At 38.3% G+C, this 18,947-nt stretch overlaps 1 protein-coding gene across 1 annotated transcript in view; it reads right to left on the bottom strand.

Annotated features, from left to right (window-relative positions):
* LOC104911464 (collagen alpha-2(I) chain-like) overlaps positions 1-18,037 on the bottom strand; it is an 18,518-nt gene extending 481 nt beyond the window's left edge. Inside the window, exons 1-25 of the mRNA XM_010712677.3 lie at positions 17,955-18,037; positions 17,334-17,351; positions 16,649-16,684; positions 15,029-15,112; positions 13,686-13,742; positions 11,687-11,731; positions 11,533-11,586; positions 11,174-11,227; positions 10,754-10,807; positions 10,235-10,288; positions 9,966-10,019; positions 8,326-8,370; positions 8,037-8,090; positions 7,883-7,927; positions 5,584-5,637; positions 4,254-4,352; positions 4,121-4,165; positions 3,904-4,002; positions 3,327-3,380; positions 3,119-3,226; positions 2,222-2,275; positions 2,017-2,115; positions 1,219-1,272; positions 788-886; positions 4-36 (exon numbers count right to left, since the gene is read on the bottom strand). Of these exons, the coding sequence (XP_010710979.1) occupies positions 4-36; positions 788-886; positions 1,219-1,272; positions 2,017-2,115; positions 2,222-2,275; positions 3,119-3,226; positions 3,327-3,380; positions 3,904-4,002; positions 4,121-4,165; positions 4,254-4,352; positions 5,584-5,637; positions 7,883-7,927; positions 8,037-8,090; positions 8,326-8,370; positions 9,966-10,019; positions 10,235-10,288; positions 10,754-10,807; positions 11,174-11,227; positions 11,533-11,586; positions 11,687-11,731; positions 13,686-13,688 (1,260 nt within the window). The 5' untranslated portion in view covers positions 13,689-13,742; positions 15,029-15,112; positions 16,649-16,684; positions 17,334-17,351; positions 17,955-18,037. The remainder of the gene's footprint in view (positions 1-3; positions 37-787; positions 887-1,218; positions 1,273-2,016; positions 2,116-2,221; positions 2,276-3,118; positions 3,227-3,326; positions 3,381-3,903; positions 4,003-4,120; positions 4,166-4,253; positions 4,353-5,583; positions 5,638-7,882; positions 7,928-8,036; positions 8,091-8,325; positions 8,371-9,965; positions 10,020-10,234; positions 10,289-10,753; positions 10,808-11,173; positions 11,228-11,532; positions 11,587-11,686; positions 11,732-13,685; positions 13,743-15,028; positions 15,113-16,648; positions 16,685-17,333; positions 17,352-17,954) is intronic.
* Positions 18,038-18,947: the final 910 nt, after the last annotated feature.

Here is an 18,947-nt window from a genome sequence, read left to right as displayed (position 1 = left end):
AACATTGCCTTTTTCACCAGGTTTGCCAGGTTCACCCTGAAGGTGAAAAAGAAAAAAAAAACAACATGTAAGTCAATTAAGACTTCACATGAGGTTGAGATTATACTACTGGATAGAAGGTGATACTTCCTTGATGAAAGATTCATTGTAACGTTTCTTTAATTTAAAAAGCCACAAAATACATCTGGCTTGTTGAATCAAAGAGGAAGAGCAATAATGCAAATCAGCATTTCATCTTTTCAAAACTGTTTGATTATTTTTGGGATAGTAATGCAAGCTCCTGATATGCTGTGCAGTTTCATATGTAATACACTAATACCTCTGCATGCACACATGTGCACAGCAACACCACACATCTGGAGAAAGAACTATTATCTGTTTCATCTGTGGGTCATATCAAGAGCCCCAGTGAAACTGATGGTAGCTTTTCTTCTAAAGTGAGCAAGATTCGGATTGTGCTCCAAAAATAAAGATTTCATGTCCAACTTCTACAGAACTTTTACTGAATTGTATATACAGAAATGAAAGAATGGACATAAAGAAATGATAATACAGAGATTATTAATCTCATCACTTCAATGTCCAAGCATTCCCAAATTAAGTATATTATTGTTTGTTTAGCCGTATCTTAGATAATTGGAAAGCAATTTAAGAAAGAACTCTTGAAAGTGAGCAAATACCATTCAATAGACAGTACAGGAATACACAGATGCATTTGGCTGTTAAGAGTTGGGAACCTACAACTTAGTCTGGAAATAGAAATAGAAACTTTCTCTACTGTACTTACAGTGGGACCTTTTGGTCCAGGGAATCCAATGTTGCCAGGTTCACCTCTATTACCAGCTGGACCAATTGGCCCAACCCTCCCATCTGCTCCAGGGAAACCCTAGAAAAAGGAAACACACCTATGAAATGACTAGTGGAGTACACAAAGTCACTGTCATTTGACTTTTAAACACTGATCATATATCACATGCATCTGCATTCCTCCCTTTTTCTTCTTGTTATAGAGCTCTATATTTCTTCTTCCCCTTCCAGGACAAAGGCCCCATCTAAGACCCACAGAAATGAATGGAAAGTCTTTTTACAGATCTGAGTAATTGAGTAGTAGAGTCTCACTGGTTTTAAGTAGCTGTATCAGAGTTCAGATTTCTGCTTCTTAAATCTTCATTGATGCTTTGCATGCACTGGGGAAGCAATTATAACCAGAGTACTTACAACAGGACCTTCTTTGCCAGCAGGACCTGGGCTTCCAGGTTGACCTGGGAGACCCTGAGAAAGGAAAGGTTTCATGTTTTTAGAAGGCAATCAAACCAGCCAACGTTTAAGCCACACTTTTTTTTTTTTTTTTTACAAATACATGCATGTGCATGCACGCACATAAATGAGACTGTATGTTCTATCAAGTTTACATCTCATCTAAACTGGTGGTGTGTGCTTCCATGCAGCTGAAAATGACTGAGGTTAGGTGTTTTGCTTAGATAAACTCATTTAGGCTCTACTTTAGCAGAAAGTTTGCAGACACTCAGTAGTTCACAAATGCAGTGAAAACACTTTGTGAAAGGTGGGTAGAAAGGGAAAAAAGATTAAAAGGACAAAAGTCATTGACATTTACATAATCCGGGCGGATCCAGAAACAATAAAGAGGATGGCTTTTTTCAGTGAAATCATTAGCAAAATAAAACTGAAATAATTGAGATCAGTCATCTCATATCACAGAGGAGATATACACCTCAACTGTGATCTTAATGGTCCCATTCTGTAAATAATAACAAGAGGAAGTCAGTGGAGTAGCCAGTACGAGAGGATGCTGCTCCATGACCAAGGCTATTAGATGCTACCACATACTAAAGAAATGAATTTCAGTAAACATTTTGATGGTGCTTAATCATGTTTTTTCAGTGTGCTGATAGAAATAGTCTAATTGTGGCATGAATAGACTTCCTGCAATTGGATATCTGAATAATTTTATCCACAAAATGCAAGTAGTTTTCTTTTTGCACAGTTCAAACTTACTCTTGGACCCATAAGACCAGGCTCACCAGGACGGCCAGCATCACCATTAGGACCCTTAGCACCAACAGGACCACTAGCACCACGGTTACCAGCAGGTCCCTAACAACAAAAGAAAGAAATAAAATTAGGAAGAGGTAGCAAGAAGTATCACACATTTGTATGTAAAAGAAGATGGTTTAGAAATAATGATTCAGATAAGCCTTACCATGACACCAGCTCTGCCATCAGCTCCAGGGAGACCACGAGATCCAGGCACACCCTACAAGTGAATACAAATTAAATTTAAAAAAGGAAAGAAAAATAATGTTCCTGTGAGATGGAGTGCCAGCTAACTTTCAGCTTTTCAAGAAAGTCTGCTAAATGTTATAAGTGCAAATGCATATTGTGAAAGAAATCCCTCTCATTTCCTTTCTATTTCTCTAAATTCTTATCTGCTTCTGTGAGAGCATTTTCAGTGTTTAGCACAATCTTAACAGTGGGTCTGCCCAACAGCTGGGATCACACAACCAGGCAGGTGTTTCAACTGCACATCTCTGCAGTGTTACTAGCTTCTCTTGAACTCTGTACAATCTGTGAAAGGTGCAATAACAAATTCTTACTTCCACTATAAAAAAAACTGATGAAAGCATTGCCCTTTTTCCTAGCCTTTTCCGGTGAAAAAGGCACCTGTACAAAGCTACATACCTTTCTGAAGGCCATTGTGTTGTTTCCTGGCCCAGTGCTAAGCATACTACAGACACTCTTGAAGACACTGAATTTAAACATCTCTCACATTACATGTGAGCTGACTATTTCTTTCAAGCACTTATATCTCATTATGAAGCTTTATAGCAAAATCAGTGTTAATTCTCTAAATATTAATCAATGGATAACACAAAGCAACCTATAATTAATTCAGGGATAAGATAATAAACAGCATTAATGCAAAACAAATAGGGTTGGTCCCAACAAATCAAAAGGCTCGGAATAGCAAAATGGCCTTTGTCTAGTTGCATTAACACAAATTTAGTCATTTATAATTACTCAATTTCCCTTTGCAAATATAGCTTTATTTCTTCTTTCCTTTTTGCTTTTACTTCTGGAACAAGAAAAGAAAACTTACTCTTAGACCAGCAGGGCCAGGGGGACCAGCAGAGCCAGGTTCACCGTTGCTGCCTCTCTTGCCTTCCTCACCACTTGGACCAGGAGGGCCAGGGGGGCCAGCAGCACCCTATTTCAGCCAAAAGAGGAAAAGAATAAATCAGATGCTGAGCTATAGGTACTATGAGCGTCTATTCATTGAAATAACACTCACAAATTGCCATACTTACAGGCTCACCCTTGTTACCACTTTCTCCCTTGGCACCAGCAGGGCCTGGTTCACCCTAGAGTCCAACATAAAAAGAGTTCCTAGGATTAAGCACCATTCTAGAATTTCTATCTATAAATCCTATCTGTACAACATTTTCATGAATCAAAAATCTTTAATCACCCAGTGTCACACTTGACTCTACTTTGACATGGTCAGTTAATACAGCTGTACTTTAGGCTTAATGGGCATGAAAACAAACACATTGAAGATGTTTAGAAATTATAGTAATTGAACTAAGAAACACTTTGGGCTGGTTCCTGTCCTGAGGATAGCCCTTGAGGGTCTGACTGTGAGACTGCTATCACATCTCTATTGATATCATCAAGAGGGTCAGAGCTTAACAGTTCTTGCAGCCAAAGTGAGTACAAAGTAAACCTCTTCAGTCTCAGTGAGAGACAGAAACAAGCTACGATGCTTAATTATACTGAAGCAACAGAAGTCTCCGCATTAAATGGAGAAGCATCTGGAAGAAATATTTTACAACGATGGATGCTGTATCCAGTTTTCAAGTGAAGAAGCAGGAGACAGTCACTTACAACAAGTCCCCTAGCACCACTTGGACCAGCAGGGCCAGGAGGACCAGGAATACCACGGGGACCGGGCAGACCAGGAGCACCAGCAACACCAGGAAGACCCTGTGCAACACAGAGAAAACTTACTGTAAGTTCATTATCTTTTCGGATGCATTAACTGAAATGTGGTGTGTTGGGTTTTTTTCTTAAAGCAAATAAGTATGCACATGGCTATACTTACAGCTGCACCTTTAGCCCCAGGAAGACCATTAGCACCAGGGTTGCCCTATTGAGGCAGAAAAAAATTATACTGGTTAATTCAGAGTCTCAAATGCACCCATCTGACAACAGATAAAGGCTGGCAAGATACTCACAGGAGGGCCAACAGGACCACTGGAACCAGGAAGCCCAATCTCTCCTCTTGGACCAGCAGGACCAGTAGGGCCAACATTACCAGCAGGTCCAATTTCACCCTGTTTGAGAAAAGGATAAAGCTCTGTATCAGTATCCAGAGTGTTAGGGCAATTGCAGAGTAATTTCATTAGCCTGACATTATAAGACAATCCAATACAGTTTCCTGTTTCAGAGTCTAGGGAAGCAAGAAGCTGAGAGGCCTTTACTGGAATTTAAAGGCACTGAAACTGGTAAAAATAGGTAGATCCCATCAAAGCTGATGGACAACATGGAACAACAGATGATCAGCATATCTGTACTATTACAGAAGGCTAACTTACAAAATCAGAATTAAGATTCCAGTCTTCTCTACAAAGATGAGTCTCAAGCAGTGGCATGAGATGTCTCAATGTGTATGAGACCTAATAGACCTAATCTTGTAAATAAGCTGTTGTTTGCATGGATGCAAAGTGTGCCTGGTCAGAGAACTGGAGTCTAGTTCTCACAGTGGTGTAAATGACAGGGAAAAAGATTCTTGATACCAATCTCAGAAACTTGCATTCAAACCTATTATAAAACTGAATCATGCAAGATTACACAAGTATCAGACAAGAAGAAAATGATACTGCCCAAAAGCTGAAAAGTTTAAATGCAGTTTCATTGCTGCATTTAATTTCTCCATCAATTTCAAGAACCCAGGTTGGAAGGAGCCTGATACACAGCTAAAGCTTCTTTACCCTTCTCTTCTTATGTCAAGTGATGTAAACTGCTACTTTGTTTATTTGTCATGATCTACATCATTTTTCAAAGGTGTATACAACCATACCATGTAAGATGTGCTGAAAAACTAGGTTACACCTGCCTAGCATCTATCATCTGAATCAGCTCCCTCCTAACTCAATCATAGCTACAGCTTCCAGACATGATTTGCTGGCTATGCTGGCCGCCTGATCTTTTCTATACGTGTGATAGATGAAGGTCTACATCCAAAATACAAGACAGTACAGCCAACTTCTGGAATAGATCACGCCCTGGATCCCAAAGCAGGTTACTTCTTCCAGTTATATGGTTTTAAATAACATGTGAACTCTTCAGAGTGTGTGTGTGTGTGTGTGTCAGCTGTGGAATAACTAATAACTATATCAACATTCATATAAATATTCCTCCAAATACTGTAGGAATTATTCCTCATTCTGACCTGTAACTGACAAGATGGTACTACCACTTCAGGTAATTTCTGCTGCTTAACAATACTAGTTACCACATTTTGTATTCACTGTCAAATGTAGCTGCAGAGGCAGACATTCATACCTTAGCACCAGGAGCACCTGGGAAGCCTGGAGGACCAGCAGCACCAATGGGGCCCTATGAAACCAAAGGGAAGCATTTGAGCAAAGGCTTTCAACAATCACAAAAATTTTGCTGAAATAAACAGATTTTAGAAAAGCACATTTACTTAGACATTTCTGCACACTGAAATATTATTTGCCTTTTGCAAGTCTAAACTTCGGTTCATTACAAATAGTTGAGAGTAAGGTCAATGCAGAAAAAACACTTGCAGTGTATCTGAAAAAACATGAATTAAGCAATGAAGCCAAACACCTGAGGAAGAACAAAGAGAGGATAGGCATCCTAGACAGACAGGTATCTGCAAGACAAGATGCCTTGCTGTACTGTCCCAAAACAAATGAGGAGCAGTGCTGCACCCTGCAAATGCTGGTCTTAGAGTGGCCATTTCTAACACATTTACAGTATAGGGATGACTGTGTGCACTTTCACACCAATAACTGTTCTGGTCTATTGCAAGAGTCCATTATTGCAGATAGCATTTTTCCTTCTTCACACAAGAGAAGTGAACTGGTAAGATCTCTGCATCTCTTTAGAAGCCAGTGCTTGACCCAGCTGATATTGAAGTCATTAAGAATGTCCAAGGATCCAAGAAATTGGATCAAGCTTAACGGCTAATGAAGATAGGAGTTGCTTATAAAATATGAATGAATTAGAAATCTTCATTCATACCCAGAAAAATACAGTTTGAGGCAGTTAGTATGTGCTTATACCTCTTTTATGGCAAAAGCAGCAGCATTTCAGCTTGCCAAGGCTACTGTATCTAGTGATTGCCATGAGATTTATGTTTATGACAGGACAAGCTTCTTAGTGTGCAGTACTCAGCCACCAACAGAGAAAAGACATTAATGGATTCATAGCCTGTTAGCCTTTAATGCATTGTACTACAAAGGGACAATTCTTCTTTGATGTTTAATAGAACATGAAACTCATTCATAGCTACTGGGGATTGATATCTCCTTTTGTGAACTAATACCTATTGTAGAACTGCCACATAGATCCAAGGGAATAAAATAGGTCAGCCTACAAAGTGAAGAGGAATTGGCTTCTGGCATTCCATAACTGGGTACGTGGCATTCTCACTGGTTTTGCAGAAGCAAAGAAAAAAGATTAAATGCTCTGCAAAATACCTATGAAAATATAAACGTTCTGAATTTCTATTATGGTGACTCTTTTTACATTTTTAATTCCCAAAGGCAAAGGAGGATAACAATATTTTTGTTCTTGCTTAAAAGAAAAAAAAAATCCTTTACAGAACACTTGCAACATGAAGACCTAAGCATGTGCAAAATACTAGTATGGACACCAAAACCCAATGCAAGTTTCTATTGCTGTCCAGTCAGAGCAACATGAGAATATTTTTCCTAGGGTACTTTATTTACCTTCAACGTATCAAAAGCAGTTTGGATCTTCTACAGAGTACAACATCAGATCTTGGCTAAGGTGTCTTTGTGACTGCATTTTAAATGCTCAATCACATATTTTAGAACACCCTATGTAGGAGGACTGGAGTGAAATTCATAATTCTGCTAACGTTCCTATTCTGCTGAAGGATGGCAGATGTTTGCTGTGATGAGAAGCATTAGAATCAACTTTTGGTAAAGTTGACAGGATCACGTATGGCTACATCACCAATGTACATTTTGAATGCTGGAAGGAAAAGCTACTCTGGCCTATTTCTGATTCTTTTAATGTATTTTTTTTTTTATTTTATTTTTTACAGCTTTGAACTACGTTTGTACACACATTTATGCCACTGAAATAAATGAGGTTTAGTAAAGTCAGTGGTGTGCAACAGCAACACTAGCTCCTTTAAAAAGGGTAAATCTGTACTGCAGGTGCAAACTTGTGTCGTAGAATGAATGTAACACTTTTAGAATATATGTAATATTAGTCATTTGCAACATATGCATTAAAGCTACCTGTTAAAAGGTACAATCTTTAATTTTGGGTTGAGAATTCTTCTGTTAGACTGATGCAAATAAGGATTTTGTTCACCAGCTCTTTTACTATGAATTCATCAGTGTAAATGACAGAATATTTTGTCCTGTAGATATAGATGGGTTTAAAATAAATCCCAAGGATCACAGCACGTTGTCTGCAAAGAACTTACAGTTTTTTTAATGCTTTTTGTGGCAACCTATTAAGCAACAAAATACCCACACAATCAACTTCTTTGAGGCCTGAAGAGTTCTCTATAAATGGAAAGATGGGCATAAGGCCTAATGGAGCTAAGCTGTTAAAGATCAGGACTGGGACTTACTGCAGGTCCAGTAGGGCCAGCGCTGCCATCACTCCCACGAGCACCCTGTAAGCACAGAACATAGTGAGTAGAGACAGGCAAGAGTCAACGATCAGAGAAAGCCACAGTAAGTGGCTGATCATTAGTACCAACAGACAGATGGGAAGCCACTTACAGCTGGTCCAGGGGCGCCTATTCTTCCTCTCTCACCAGGGAGACCGCGAGCACCCTGAAAGAGAAATTAGTTCTTTTAGATCTGTCTACTAAGCAAACATACAGATTTTTTTTTCACTTGCTAAGTCTCTATGCAAAGTAGATTGCAACCAAACAATTCTGTTCCAAATATTAATGTATTATTACATTTGAGCATCTAGCCAGCTGGACTGCTACTGATGAAAATAATTGGCCAAAATGCTGGCTAAGCCACACCTATCAGATTTTCCACAACAGCACTAAATACTTACAGGTTGTCCTGGGGTACCATTTTCACCAGGGGCACCAGGTTCTCCCTGTGAAAGAAAAAATTAACATGCTTAAGTTACTCAAAGGAGTCCTTGGACTGACAGCACAAAGCCAGCTAAAGAGGAAATAGTCAGTTGCTGTATCCTCCTGTTCTTGTCTGCTGTAGCACTCACACCACTATATAGAATAACAGCACATGGGCTCCTAATGGTGAAGAGGCTGTGACTGTCCATTATATACTGGAGCAAAGCCACCTGAAATCCTCCTAAAAGAGAAGGCTTGGAGCAAGTTGGTTCACTTGCCAGTCTCAGCTGTCTTTACTCCCTTTCTTCATTCTGTTATACTTGCACTGTGGCACACACCTAAGAGATAGGGCTACAGAACAGTCAACTACCAATTCTGATCAAACTGCAACTTTTTTTTTTAGCTAGAGAAAGAAAATAATTTCTTTTGCTTTAGGTTAAGGTGACAAAATTTCTAGTCTGTGCTGTCAAATGACTAAAAATAAGACAGAAGTATCCGAGTCAAATGCTTATGACCAATCATATTGATATGAGTGAAACCACTAAAACATGACTTATCTCCCTTAATATTAGTTCTCAGTAAACTCACTGTTTGTCTAGACTGGCCTATAGTGACAAAGTTTGTTCCAGAGCACCAGAGTCCTGAGCATACTTGAATGTACCAAGCCTTAAATGCTGCAAACTATAGAAGTTTTTGCCTTAATCACAATTAAATCAAACATCATTCTTGTGTTTTCAGTCAAACTAGCATTCCTAATAACTATTCTTTCATTTGATTATTTACTTCATCTGCTTTTAGTCTCCCAAGTCTCTCTCACTACCAAACTTTTTCTGGAACTCAACAAGTTGCAGTGATATTGGAAAATACCATGATACAGTTAATAACTATAAGCAAGTAGTGCTAAGCTCTTGTAAACAAGCAACAATGAGGACTAGAATTTGATCCTTACACTGTTACATTAAAAGTTTTTGAATGCAGACCTACAGTGAATGAATCACCAAAATTAAAATTCCCTACAACCCAAAAAAGTAGTAGTGTTTTTTTAAGAACACTGCTAGTAGGCACTGAAGTGGGAGTGATGAAGACATTGAGAGGAAGAGCTTGCTAAATGTTTCTAAACCATGTTTAAGGAAAGCTTTCTGAAGCACAGTGTTCTAATATGTACTAAGCTGAGGAAGACAAAAAGGAAAAAGTCTGAAAATCGAGTAGCCTTAACTCAGGAAAGCACTGCATTTATCCAAAATTTTAGCAGAAAGCCTTACACTCAAGCATGTATCACACAGCAGAGCTTTCTAGACAGATTAGATTCTCATTTTAACGTGCTTTAGAGAAAGCACCTAAACTCCAATTACAGTCTATATAAAGGCAATTATTAGAAATCCAGTTCTGCTGCTCTCACACATTAACAGTTATTACTTGACCAAGGACTCAAGAAAAAGACCCTAACATGATTTCTCATCTTGAGTTGCACCTCTTTGTCCTACATGATCTGCTGACTTCCAGATTATTGCAGATGGGCAATGTTCAGTGACAACATTGAAGATCAGCTGAAGATTTCATACATATTTCTCTAGAAAGAGCTACAAATGCATCCTGCATTTTCAGATTTCATCTTTACCTTGGTGCCAGGAGTACCAGGTTGTCCCTTTTGACCATCCAGACCATTGTGTCCCTAGATAGAGTAGAAAATTAAATGTTAAGTATCTACTTTCTGACTAAATGCTATACACAAACTGTGAGTCTCTTTTGATAGAGAAAATTCAAAACTTCAAAGATATTAATGCATTTGTAATATATACTTTTAACTTTGAGGGGATTTTCAGGGGTTTTCAGTGTCTTGAAATGCTGTCAGTTAACTATTCAGGGAAGAAGTACACACATACTCACCCTAATTCCCTTAAAGCCAGGCAGACCAGGAGTTCCAGGGAAACCACGAGCACCCTAAAAACACACAGAGCATGAAGGATCATCTCTCGTGCTATATACAGTTAAAGAATAAAGAAAAACCATGTGTCTTTCATTAATGTTAGTGAGTAGATTGGGGTCTCACTCACTCAAGTGAGAAACACAGTGTAATGCCAAACCTCCCAGGATCAGACTTGTTCCACTCTAACAATAATGAGTTTCATTTCCCAGTTCTGAATCCCAGAAATTAACCTGTGACATCACAGCTATGTTAGCATTCTATTTTACCTCTGTTACTAGTAAAGAGGGGTGAGGGGGCAGGTAACAAAACAAAAACATAACTACACAATATCCTTGAAAAGAAGAAATGAAACAGATGCTGAGATTAATCCATGTAAAGAATATTAATTGATTGTTTATGGAGAGCAATTCAGAAACACTATTAGAGGTTTAATTGATATGAGTACTATTTCATGTAATAGACAGTAGATCACTACTTACTTGAGGACCAGCAACACCCCTCTCACCAGGTCTTCCAGGTTTGCCAGGGTGACCCTAAAAAGTTCAGTAAAAATACACTGAGAGGGAAAGTTCATTGCATAAAAGAATAACATAAAGCTTTCTAAAAAAAGAAAATAACTAGGAAAGATTTCTTTCAATAAGCAGAGAACTTGGGAGCTTCTCTTTCCCTGTGTTCAGGAAACAGTGTATTTGGAGAGATTTTAAATTTATCCATTTTTCCACAAACAGCACCTTCTGTACTAATAAATAATGATTTCAGGGGCTTATTTATTCTATCAAATATTACAGAACAATGTAAAAGTGATAGCCAATAGAATTGTTGTTGAGCTTAGCTTAACAACAATTTAATGCTAGAGTTGAATCACAGCCCTAAAACAGATGAAAAACTTAATGACTTACATCTTCACCAGCCTTTCCTGGAGGACCAGGGGGACCACGAGGACCTTGAGGACCCTGTTAAAAATAGATTGAGTATTATGTCAAGCAAGATGAGTTTCTTCCCTGGTTTCTGACTTTCGTATAGACATAGCAGGAGACTGAACCAACTCAAGGTCCTTAGACATTAACTGGCATTGCACTTTGTGAGTTTCAGATCTGAAGGAGTGAATATGAATGTTCATCTCTGTTTCTGTAACAGAAATATCCAATTAAACATTCAAGAGCTGTAAATGGATGAGTGTAGCAGGCCTAAGCATTACAAACCTATCTTTGCATTTTATTTCTAATGCTAATAGTGTCAATGTGACATCTGTACTTACTGTTTGACCAGGTTCACCAGGCTCACCAGGAACACCTTGAAACCCAGGAGGACCCTAGACAGAAAGGGAGATTTTGTTAGTGTTTGAACAAACTATTTTGTGATTTGATAGGCATGAAAAAATCCTTATACTGATTAATATTGACTGTACTTACAGGAGGTCCAGATGCTCCAGGTGGGCCTCTAGGTCCCATTAAACCCTAGGGAGGAAAGATAAATAATTAAAAAGAAAACCAATCAAATACTGCTACATAAACTCATCTATAATATCTGTTCCTGATGTTCCTAAAATTCTGGCTAAAATGGTAATTTTCAGTGTGCAACGTTCAAATCAAACTTGAGGAAGTTAAAAGATCTATATGAATTTGCAAAGGCAGTCCACGTACAAACATATCTGATACCAGTGCATCCTGTGAGATGATTAAGCATGTGCCATTATGGCCGAGAACCTTGTGATCAGGCATCTCATTCTATTGTAGCTCATTAACAAATGCTTTCACACACTGGCTCATTCCTGTATACTCATTGCTTTTTTTGGGAATGAACTTTCAGACTTTAAAGGTCATAATGACATACTATGACCTATGTATTTTGGGGCCTGTCAATTTCATCATAACTTTCAAGAAGAGATACTGAAAAAAAAGGATAATTAAAAAAGTAGAGAGGAAAAAAAAAGGAAAAGAAATGTGCATAAATGTCAGTGTTACTAGACACAGAGACTTGTACATCATTTTGGAAAGCTAATGCAGTAAAGGGCTATAGCTATAGTAGTATACACTAATTCTAGTCAAGAAACGAATTCAAACTTGTTTCTGAACAGTTTGAATCATCTATGCTGCATAAGCCCTTTGAATCTGTTCACATTCCATAATTGCTTTCCTTTCTGTTCTGCTTTCCCTCTCTCACACTTTTCTGTCACTTGACTTCAGGAAGTTAAAAATTCCTCAAGGAGGTAGAATTCACTGCTTTTTCTGTTGATGAATCCTCACTGAGTAAAAAATTAGAGCTTAGAGTTGTTACACCCCAAATAGTCATCTAAATTACTGTCAGACATCAAAAGCCAAGCTTGATTAAAAATTATCCTGTATTCCTATAGTTATTATCTAAATGCATGTCAACATATTTTCAACAATTATAATATTTTGGGGAATTGTAATAATTACTTGACCAGAATAATCCTGGGCAGCTTTCATCATTCACCCACCCATCAGACTCACTGTCTGTAATGTTATTGAGATAGGTGAACTTAACCCATGGCTTTGCTATCTGTATGCACTGAAAAATTCTTGCTAACATCAGCAAGGGTTAGAAATCTGTGTACTGTGTAAGGAGGTAGTAGACACTTTAGATGTCAACATCATATACAGTAATTGGCAAAGATTCCTCCTCAGAATAGCCTTGTAGTAGCAAGTCATAGAACCATAGAATCATAGCTTCTAGATAGCAAGTGCTAGCTTTCAATTGCTCAGAATCATAGAATCATCATAGACTCATAGAATCATCATAGAATGGCCTGGGTTGAAAAGAGCCTCAAAGATGATTTAGTTCCCACCCTCCTGCTATGGGCAGGGTCACCAACCACCAGACCAGGCTGCACAGAGCCACATCCAGCCTGGCCTTGAATGCCTCCAGGGATGGGGCATCCACAACCTCCTTGGGCAACCTGTTCCAGTGCGTCACCACCCTCTGAGTGAAAAACTTTCTCCTAATATCTGACCTAAACCTCCCCTGTCTCTGTCTCCCTGCCTCTGGGAGGAAAAAATGGTCACCAACTGGATCTGAGATATTGAGTTACTTTCTAGAGAAAGATCTCCTGTAGTCATTGCCTCCACAATTAATCTAATTCCTAAAACAGAATTCTCCTGTCTCAGCACAGATGAAGTACGCTGTATCACTGTAGATGTGCTATCTGACGTCAGATTGATATTCACTGATTCATGAAATTGTGATGAGAATATAGTAGTGCTATATTCAAGTTGAGGACACAGTTTTAAGACTGTTATCAGACACTTAATGTTGTGCTCTATCTAGGGATATGTTTACAACCTGACTACGTATGTGATCAAAATGCTAATTTTAAAACTACGCTTTGAGTTAACACAGCTGGAGTAGACTTAAATATGTGTTTATGCAAGTGTTAAATCATATACTTGCCATAGGTCCGGGGCCAAAGTCAGCCGCTTTAGATGGATCATATTGAGCAGCAAAATTCTGTAGATGACAAAAATTTGAAATAATAATCACTACAATTTCTACCTTCGAAAGCATTGATAACCCTCATTCTACATGTGCCCGTTATCTCATTTGCTAGACAATATGTTGAAGCAACACATTTAAAATTCAGTAAACACGACCCTATTACAAATACACTTGTATTCATCTGTTTCCAGAAAGACTTGATTTCATTAGCAAGGCCCTTTCACACACTGGCCTCAACTATCTACCAAGTATTGACATACAAACTCTGGAATAGTGTGAACTGAAAATAAAGTATGTAGGCACAATGCCCATTAAAAAATTGAAAATATTCTTGAATCTCTTAAATAATTCTAATTTCCAATGACAAAAGTTATGTGTATTTTTTTCCACATTATTTAAGTAAAATTTATAGCCCAGCCTTGACAGAGTGTTGGATGAAGTGGGCCTATCAGCTTCAATAAGATCTGTAGAGCAAGCAGGCTTAGAAAGACTGCACTGGATTTTTCATCTTTTAATCTTATAGACAAACACACCTCTAGCCTTCTTCACTAAAATGAAAAAAAGTTACGAGCAACACAATTGAAAATCCTTTTCTTGCTTGTTTTGTTTTATTAGCATAATAAAATAAGAAAAACTAATAAAAACAGTTGGGGTCTGCTAATACAAAAATAAATTTTAGCTATTCACTCTGAAGGGAAGTATATTCTTCCATGGAGGAGGATTTTTAACACTCAAAAAGAATCACTGTCTTCATGCTCTCTGCCTAATGTCAAGCAAAGAGTTAAAGCCAGCATTCTTCAGAGCATGCACAATAGACACTTTTGCAGAAGGTGTATATACACCTGTGCACTTAATATTCTGCAGTATTAATACTGATAGATACAAAAAATTCTAAAGGAAGAGAGGTGCTGACTTCTAAGTATGGACTTTTAGTTTAAGGGAACCTTTCTCCAGCTTATTCCCGTACAGTTGTTTTCTCTTGAACACAACAGCCCATCCATATAACAGCAGAGGCTTTATTGAGTTGAATCCTAACTCATATCACATTATGAACAAGGTTGATTTGTTCCTATGCATAAGACTCTGTTGAATATAGAATCCAAGCCTGCCGAGTAAGATATAGATCCTAAGAAGAGTTGCACTGGAACTCAGACCACTAATCTCATGCCAATCACACAAAATTGCTTCCTCTACTTCCCAGTTCAATGTCAGTGTTTCCCAGTAAATATTCATTTAGTCTTTAGTTGTCACAAAGCAGAGATTATCAATTTCAGTAATAAAGAGTTTGGATGTCTTACTCCGCCAAGACCTGGAGGACCAGGGGGGCCTGGAGGACCTGGTGGACCATCTTCACCATCTCTGCCTGGTGGACCTGGTGGACCCTAGAGACAAAACGAGGATTATAAAGTGAGCATTAGAAGTAGCTCATGAAGCTTCTGCAGTGATAAGACAACCAGGTACTTATTGCACATACTATAGCACTCCTATATGCATAATTTCAATATAGGACTAACATCAGAAAATAAGCATATCCTGAGTTTACACTGCCTTGCCACTCCTCATTTAGATATACACTATAGCACCATTTTTCAGAAGATTTATAAGGGTAATATTGGATCTATACTAATAGCCTCCAAACTGAGAGGCAACAAAAGCCTGGAGCCACGAAGACCAGGTTACCCATGTGGACCCACACAGCCTGTCAGACACTGTTACTGAGAGCTAAAAAATTTCCCCAACAAACTGAGCACTGGCAGGTCAACCCTAAAAGCATGAACTAACAAAGATCCAGAACAAGTCAAATGCCAGTTCAGATTACTTGCTGCTAACACTGCCAATCCTACCGCAATAAAATACTGCTTTTCTACTGGATTTGATAATACCACTCTGCCATCACTGTCATAACCACTCCTACAACAACTTGGAATGACATATATTTGGTCCTGAATATTTGCCTTTACATTCTATCACTCTCAATGCACAAAGCCGGTCAAGGTTCGTTATCATAGTATTTGAGATGAAGCATCTGACTTGATCTAGCTAGAATCCATATTCAAGATCTTACAGATTTCAAAAGGAAAAGAATTAGAATTGCTATCTTCAGAATAAAGTATGTATCTCATCGCATTAAACGGATTTAGTCAGTGGTAGTCTAAAGCAAATATCCAGCTGATCACATAAATACACTCTTCCTAGTAGTTCTCATTGTGTTTGTCAGCATACTAAGACCTAAGAAACTTTAATAGCTTCCTATCAGTAACAGGCATTTTCATTTTCAGAAGATGATACCAAAAAATACATAACCACACATTACACAGATAAGGATATGAATTTCAGAATACAACTTCACAAAAAGTAGCAGTGATGCAGAAGCAAATTAGAAAAGCAGGTATTAGCAACATGAATGGACATCACAATTAAAGTATCCAACCACTTCCATCTATGGCTACATTTACAAAAGTCTTTAACGGTATAACATCCGCTTTCACTAATAGTTACCAACAGGAGAGCTTTTCCAAGCTACCTTTGGAGATACAGGTATTGAATGACCCTCAAAGAATGACCTTTGTCTATTTGGGCTTTATGTATAAAACTTCTCTTTATCCTATCCTGTTCAAAGAGCGCATCTATTTCCATAGCGTGCAGTTGGAAAAAAGCTTTTCAAGCCATCACTTGCAATGCTAGGCTGCTCTCCGAACCGAATCACATTTGATCAGGTACAATAACCACAGTAAGGCTGGTGAGGTATTGCCAGGATTAGCATTGGTACATAAATTGATTTCTTTTTAATTAAATTGAACTTGTAAGCTTCTAAAGGAACATTAAATTCATTAATAACTAAACTTAGCTTTTTCCTACTGATCTTCCAATAATTGTTCAAAGATCACAAATAAATGAATGTCAGTCTACTTCCTTACCCTTTCTCCCTGTGGCCCTTTGTCTCCTCTAGGGCCCTGTTGGAAGAAAATAGATCTTTATCAGTTACCATGGAAATTTTCCAGGACGATACAGAGAAAGAGACACATGAAGAATCATTGGTGTACATGAAAACAGGGAAAGAAGACTGCACAGATAGGTCCTACACTTATTTTCCACAGTTTATCTTTGACCTCAATACGCTACAAGAAACAGATTAGTTACCATCATCACTACATCAGTCAAAGTATCATTGCACAGAAGTACAGGCAGAGTTTGTTTTGTTCTCTACTGAATAACTGTCTGCTATTTAACAAGACTTTTCAAAATAAAATGGTTATCTACTTAGCCTTTCAGATCTGTATGGATACTGCTCTACTGTTCAATTCATGAAACCCTTCCAAAAGAACTCTTGTTGAACAAGAATCCTTTCTTGATGCAGTTGGGTTTTTAGTATGCTTAGTTCTTCTCTTGGATACAGCAGCTTAAATCCAAAACTTGCATTTACCATTTTGCTAAGTTATTGCACCCACTGGTCTCTCCTTTTTATTTCTTGCTCATCTCAGTGAGCACTGGGAAATAATGACTTTAGTCAATTTTGTCATCCAACATTCCACAAAATATTACTCTGCTCAGGAATATTTGATGCCATCTACACCTCCAGACAAGAAAAATGAAGCTGCTTACCTTCCGCCCTGCAGATGCCTGGAAGAGACAAGGCAGAGAATTAGAAAAAAAAGTACAAATTATCCCTTTAAAAAAAACTTGTACAAATTTAAATTCATCTCCTTTCAACCCTACAATTTATGTCAGTATCCTATATTTAAGTATACCCTACGCTTTTCAAATTACTAGCAAGGTTAAGAGTTTATTATACAGTAAAGATATATGTGCCTACATTAGAAAATTCTGTTGAACAGAAGGATGGCAATTTTATACTTATTATAGCCTACAAATATAACATAAATGAAAATCACACCTGAGTTCTCTCATAATCCTTCCGTGCAATGAAATTTAGCCTGGAAGACTGGCCTTGTCCACCCCAAACTGCCAGGTATGATGCCCGAACACCAATGCTCTGTTATTTCTCCTCATGGTCTTTACACCTATGAAGGCAGTCCCTCAAAAAGGCCAGCCCACTGCAGAAATTGGGGTGGGTACATTTCCAGGCAATCCCTTCAGGACTGGTATCTTCCCAGGGCCACCTTGGGAACTAAGGTTACTACGTAATACTGCCCTGATGAGGTAGTCTGGCTTCTTAACGGAAGTTGAACATTAAATATTAGATTAAAAAAGAATCATACTGACCTCACTCACATCTGCAGAAAGGAGGGAAAGAAAAAAAGAAAAAAAATAATTAGAACATGGATTCCGTTCTTTTAAAAGGTTTACACTTCAGTGTTTTTGAATAAAAATGTGATTTTTGTCAACTTTCTTAGTGCAATTTCTTTCTCTTAATGCCATTATCTCAGACTGTGTGAATCCACAGCCATGACTGTTATATTTTCCCAAATCAAAACAGATCTTTAAATGAAACTTAAATGTGCTTAAAAATACGTATCTCAAAAAAACACACAAACAAAAAAACCACAACCCCAAAACAACCACATATATATTTACACACGTGCATGTAACAGCTGAATAAACCCAGACATGACATACGCGAAGATATTAATTGGAAGGGGTAACTTCAAATTTTAATATTAGCGGCCCCTCTTACTCTTATGGAGAATGTTAAAGAACATCTATTTCCTGTATTCTCTGCAAAACATCTTTGTGCAGAGCAGAGAACTATCTGAAGCAGTCACCCAAAAAATGGAAGGCAATTCTGTTTGCATGCTATTTACTACAAAGAATGCTTTTGCGAATTAGTTGGAGAAAATGATTTTCAAAATCTGTTTTCCAAGCAGCAAATTATCTATTTTGGCTGAAACTTAGAAACGCTTGGCACCACAGTTCAGTGCCAGTAACCTGACACATTACCACGTTACTCGCTGGTTTTTGGACATTCCTCCCCCCCATAAAGTGCCACTTGAGCAATGAATTATTACAGTAAATATAAACTGCTCATGCAGCAAAAGAAGGCAATACTGAAGCACGGAACAACACTAAGCTAAAGTAGGGTGGATTACAGATTGCCTATAGCAAAAAGTGGTTGCTTTCAGGTGATGGTAGCACAGGGGTACAGTGGGACTCCCAGCCGAGACCCCTAAGCCGCCCAAAGAGCTCCGGCTGAGGCGCTCCGCCCGCCGCCCGTCATCAGGGGGAGGCGAGGGGTCGGGGGCGGCCCGCATCCCGCTG

This window comes from Meleagris gallopavo, chromosome 6 (assembly GCF_000146605.3).
Source record: "Meleagris gallopavo isolate NT-WF06-2002-E0010 breed Aviagen turkey brand Nicholas breeding stock chromosome 6, Turkey_5.1, whole genome shotgun sequence".
Lineage (NCBI taxonomy): Eukaryota > Metazoa > Chordata > Aves > Galliformes > Phasianidae > Meleagris > Meleagris gallopavo.
This window is presented reverse-complemented; position numbering and strand designations above follow the sequence as displayed.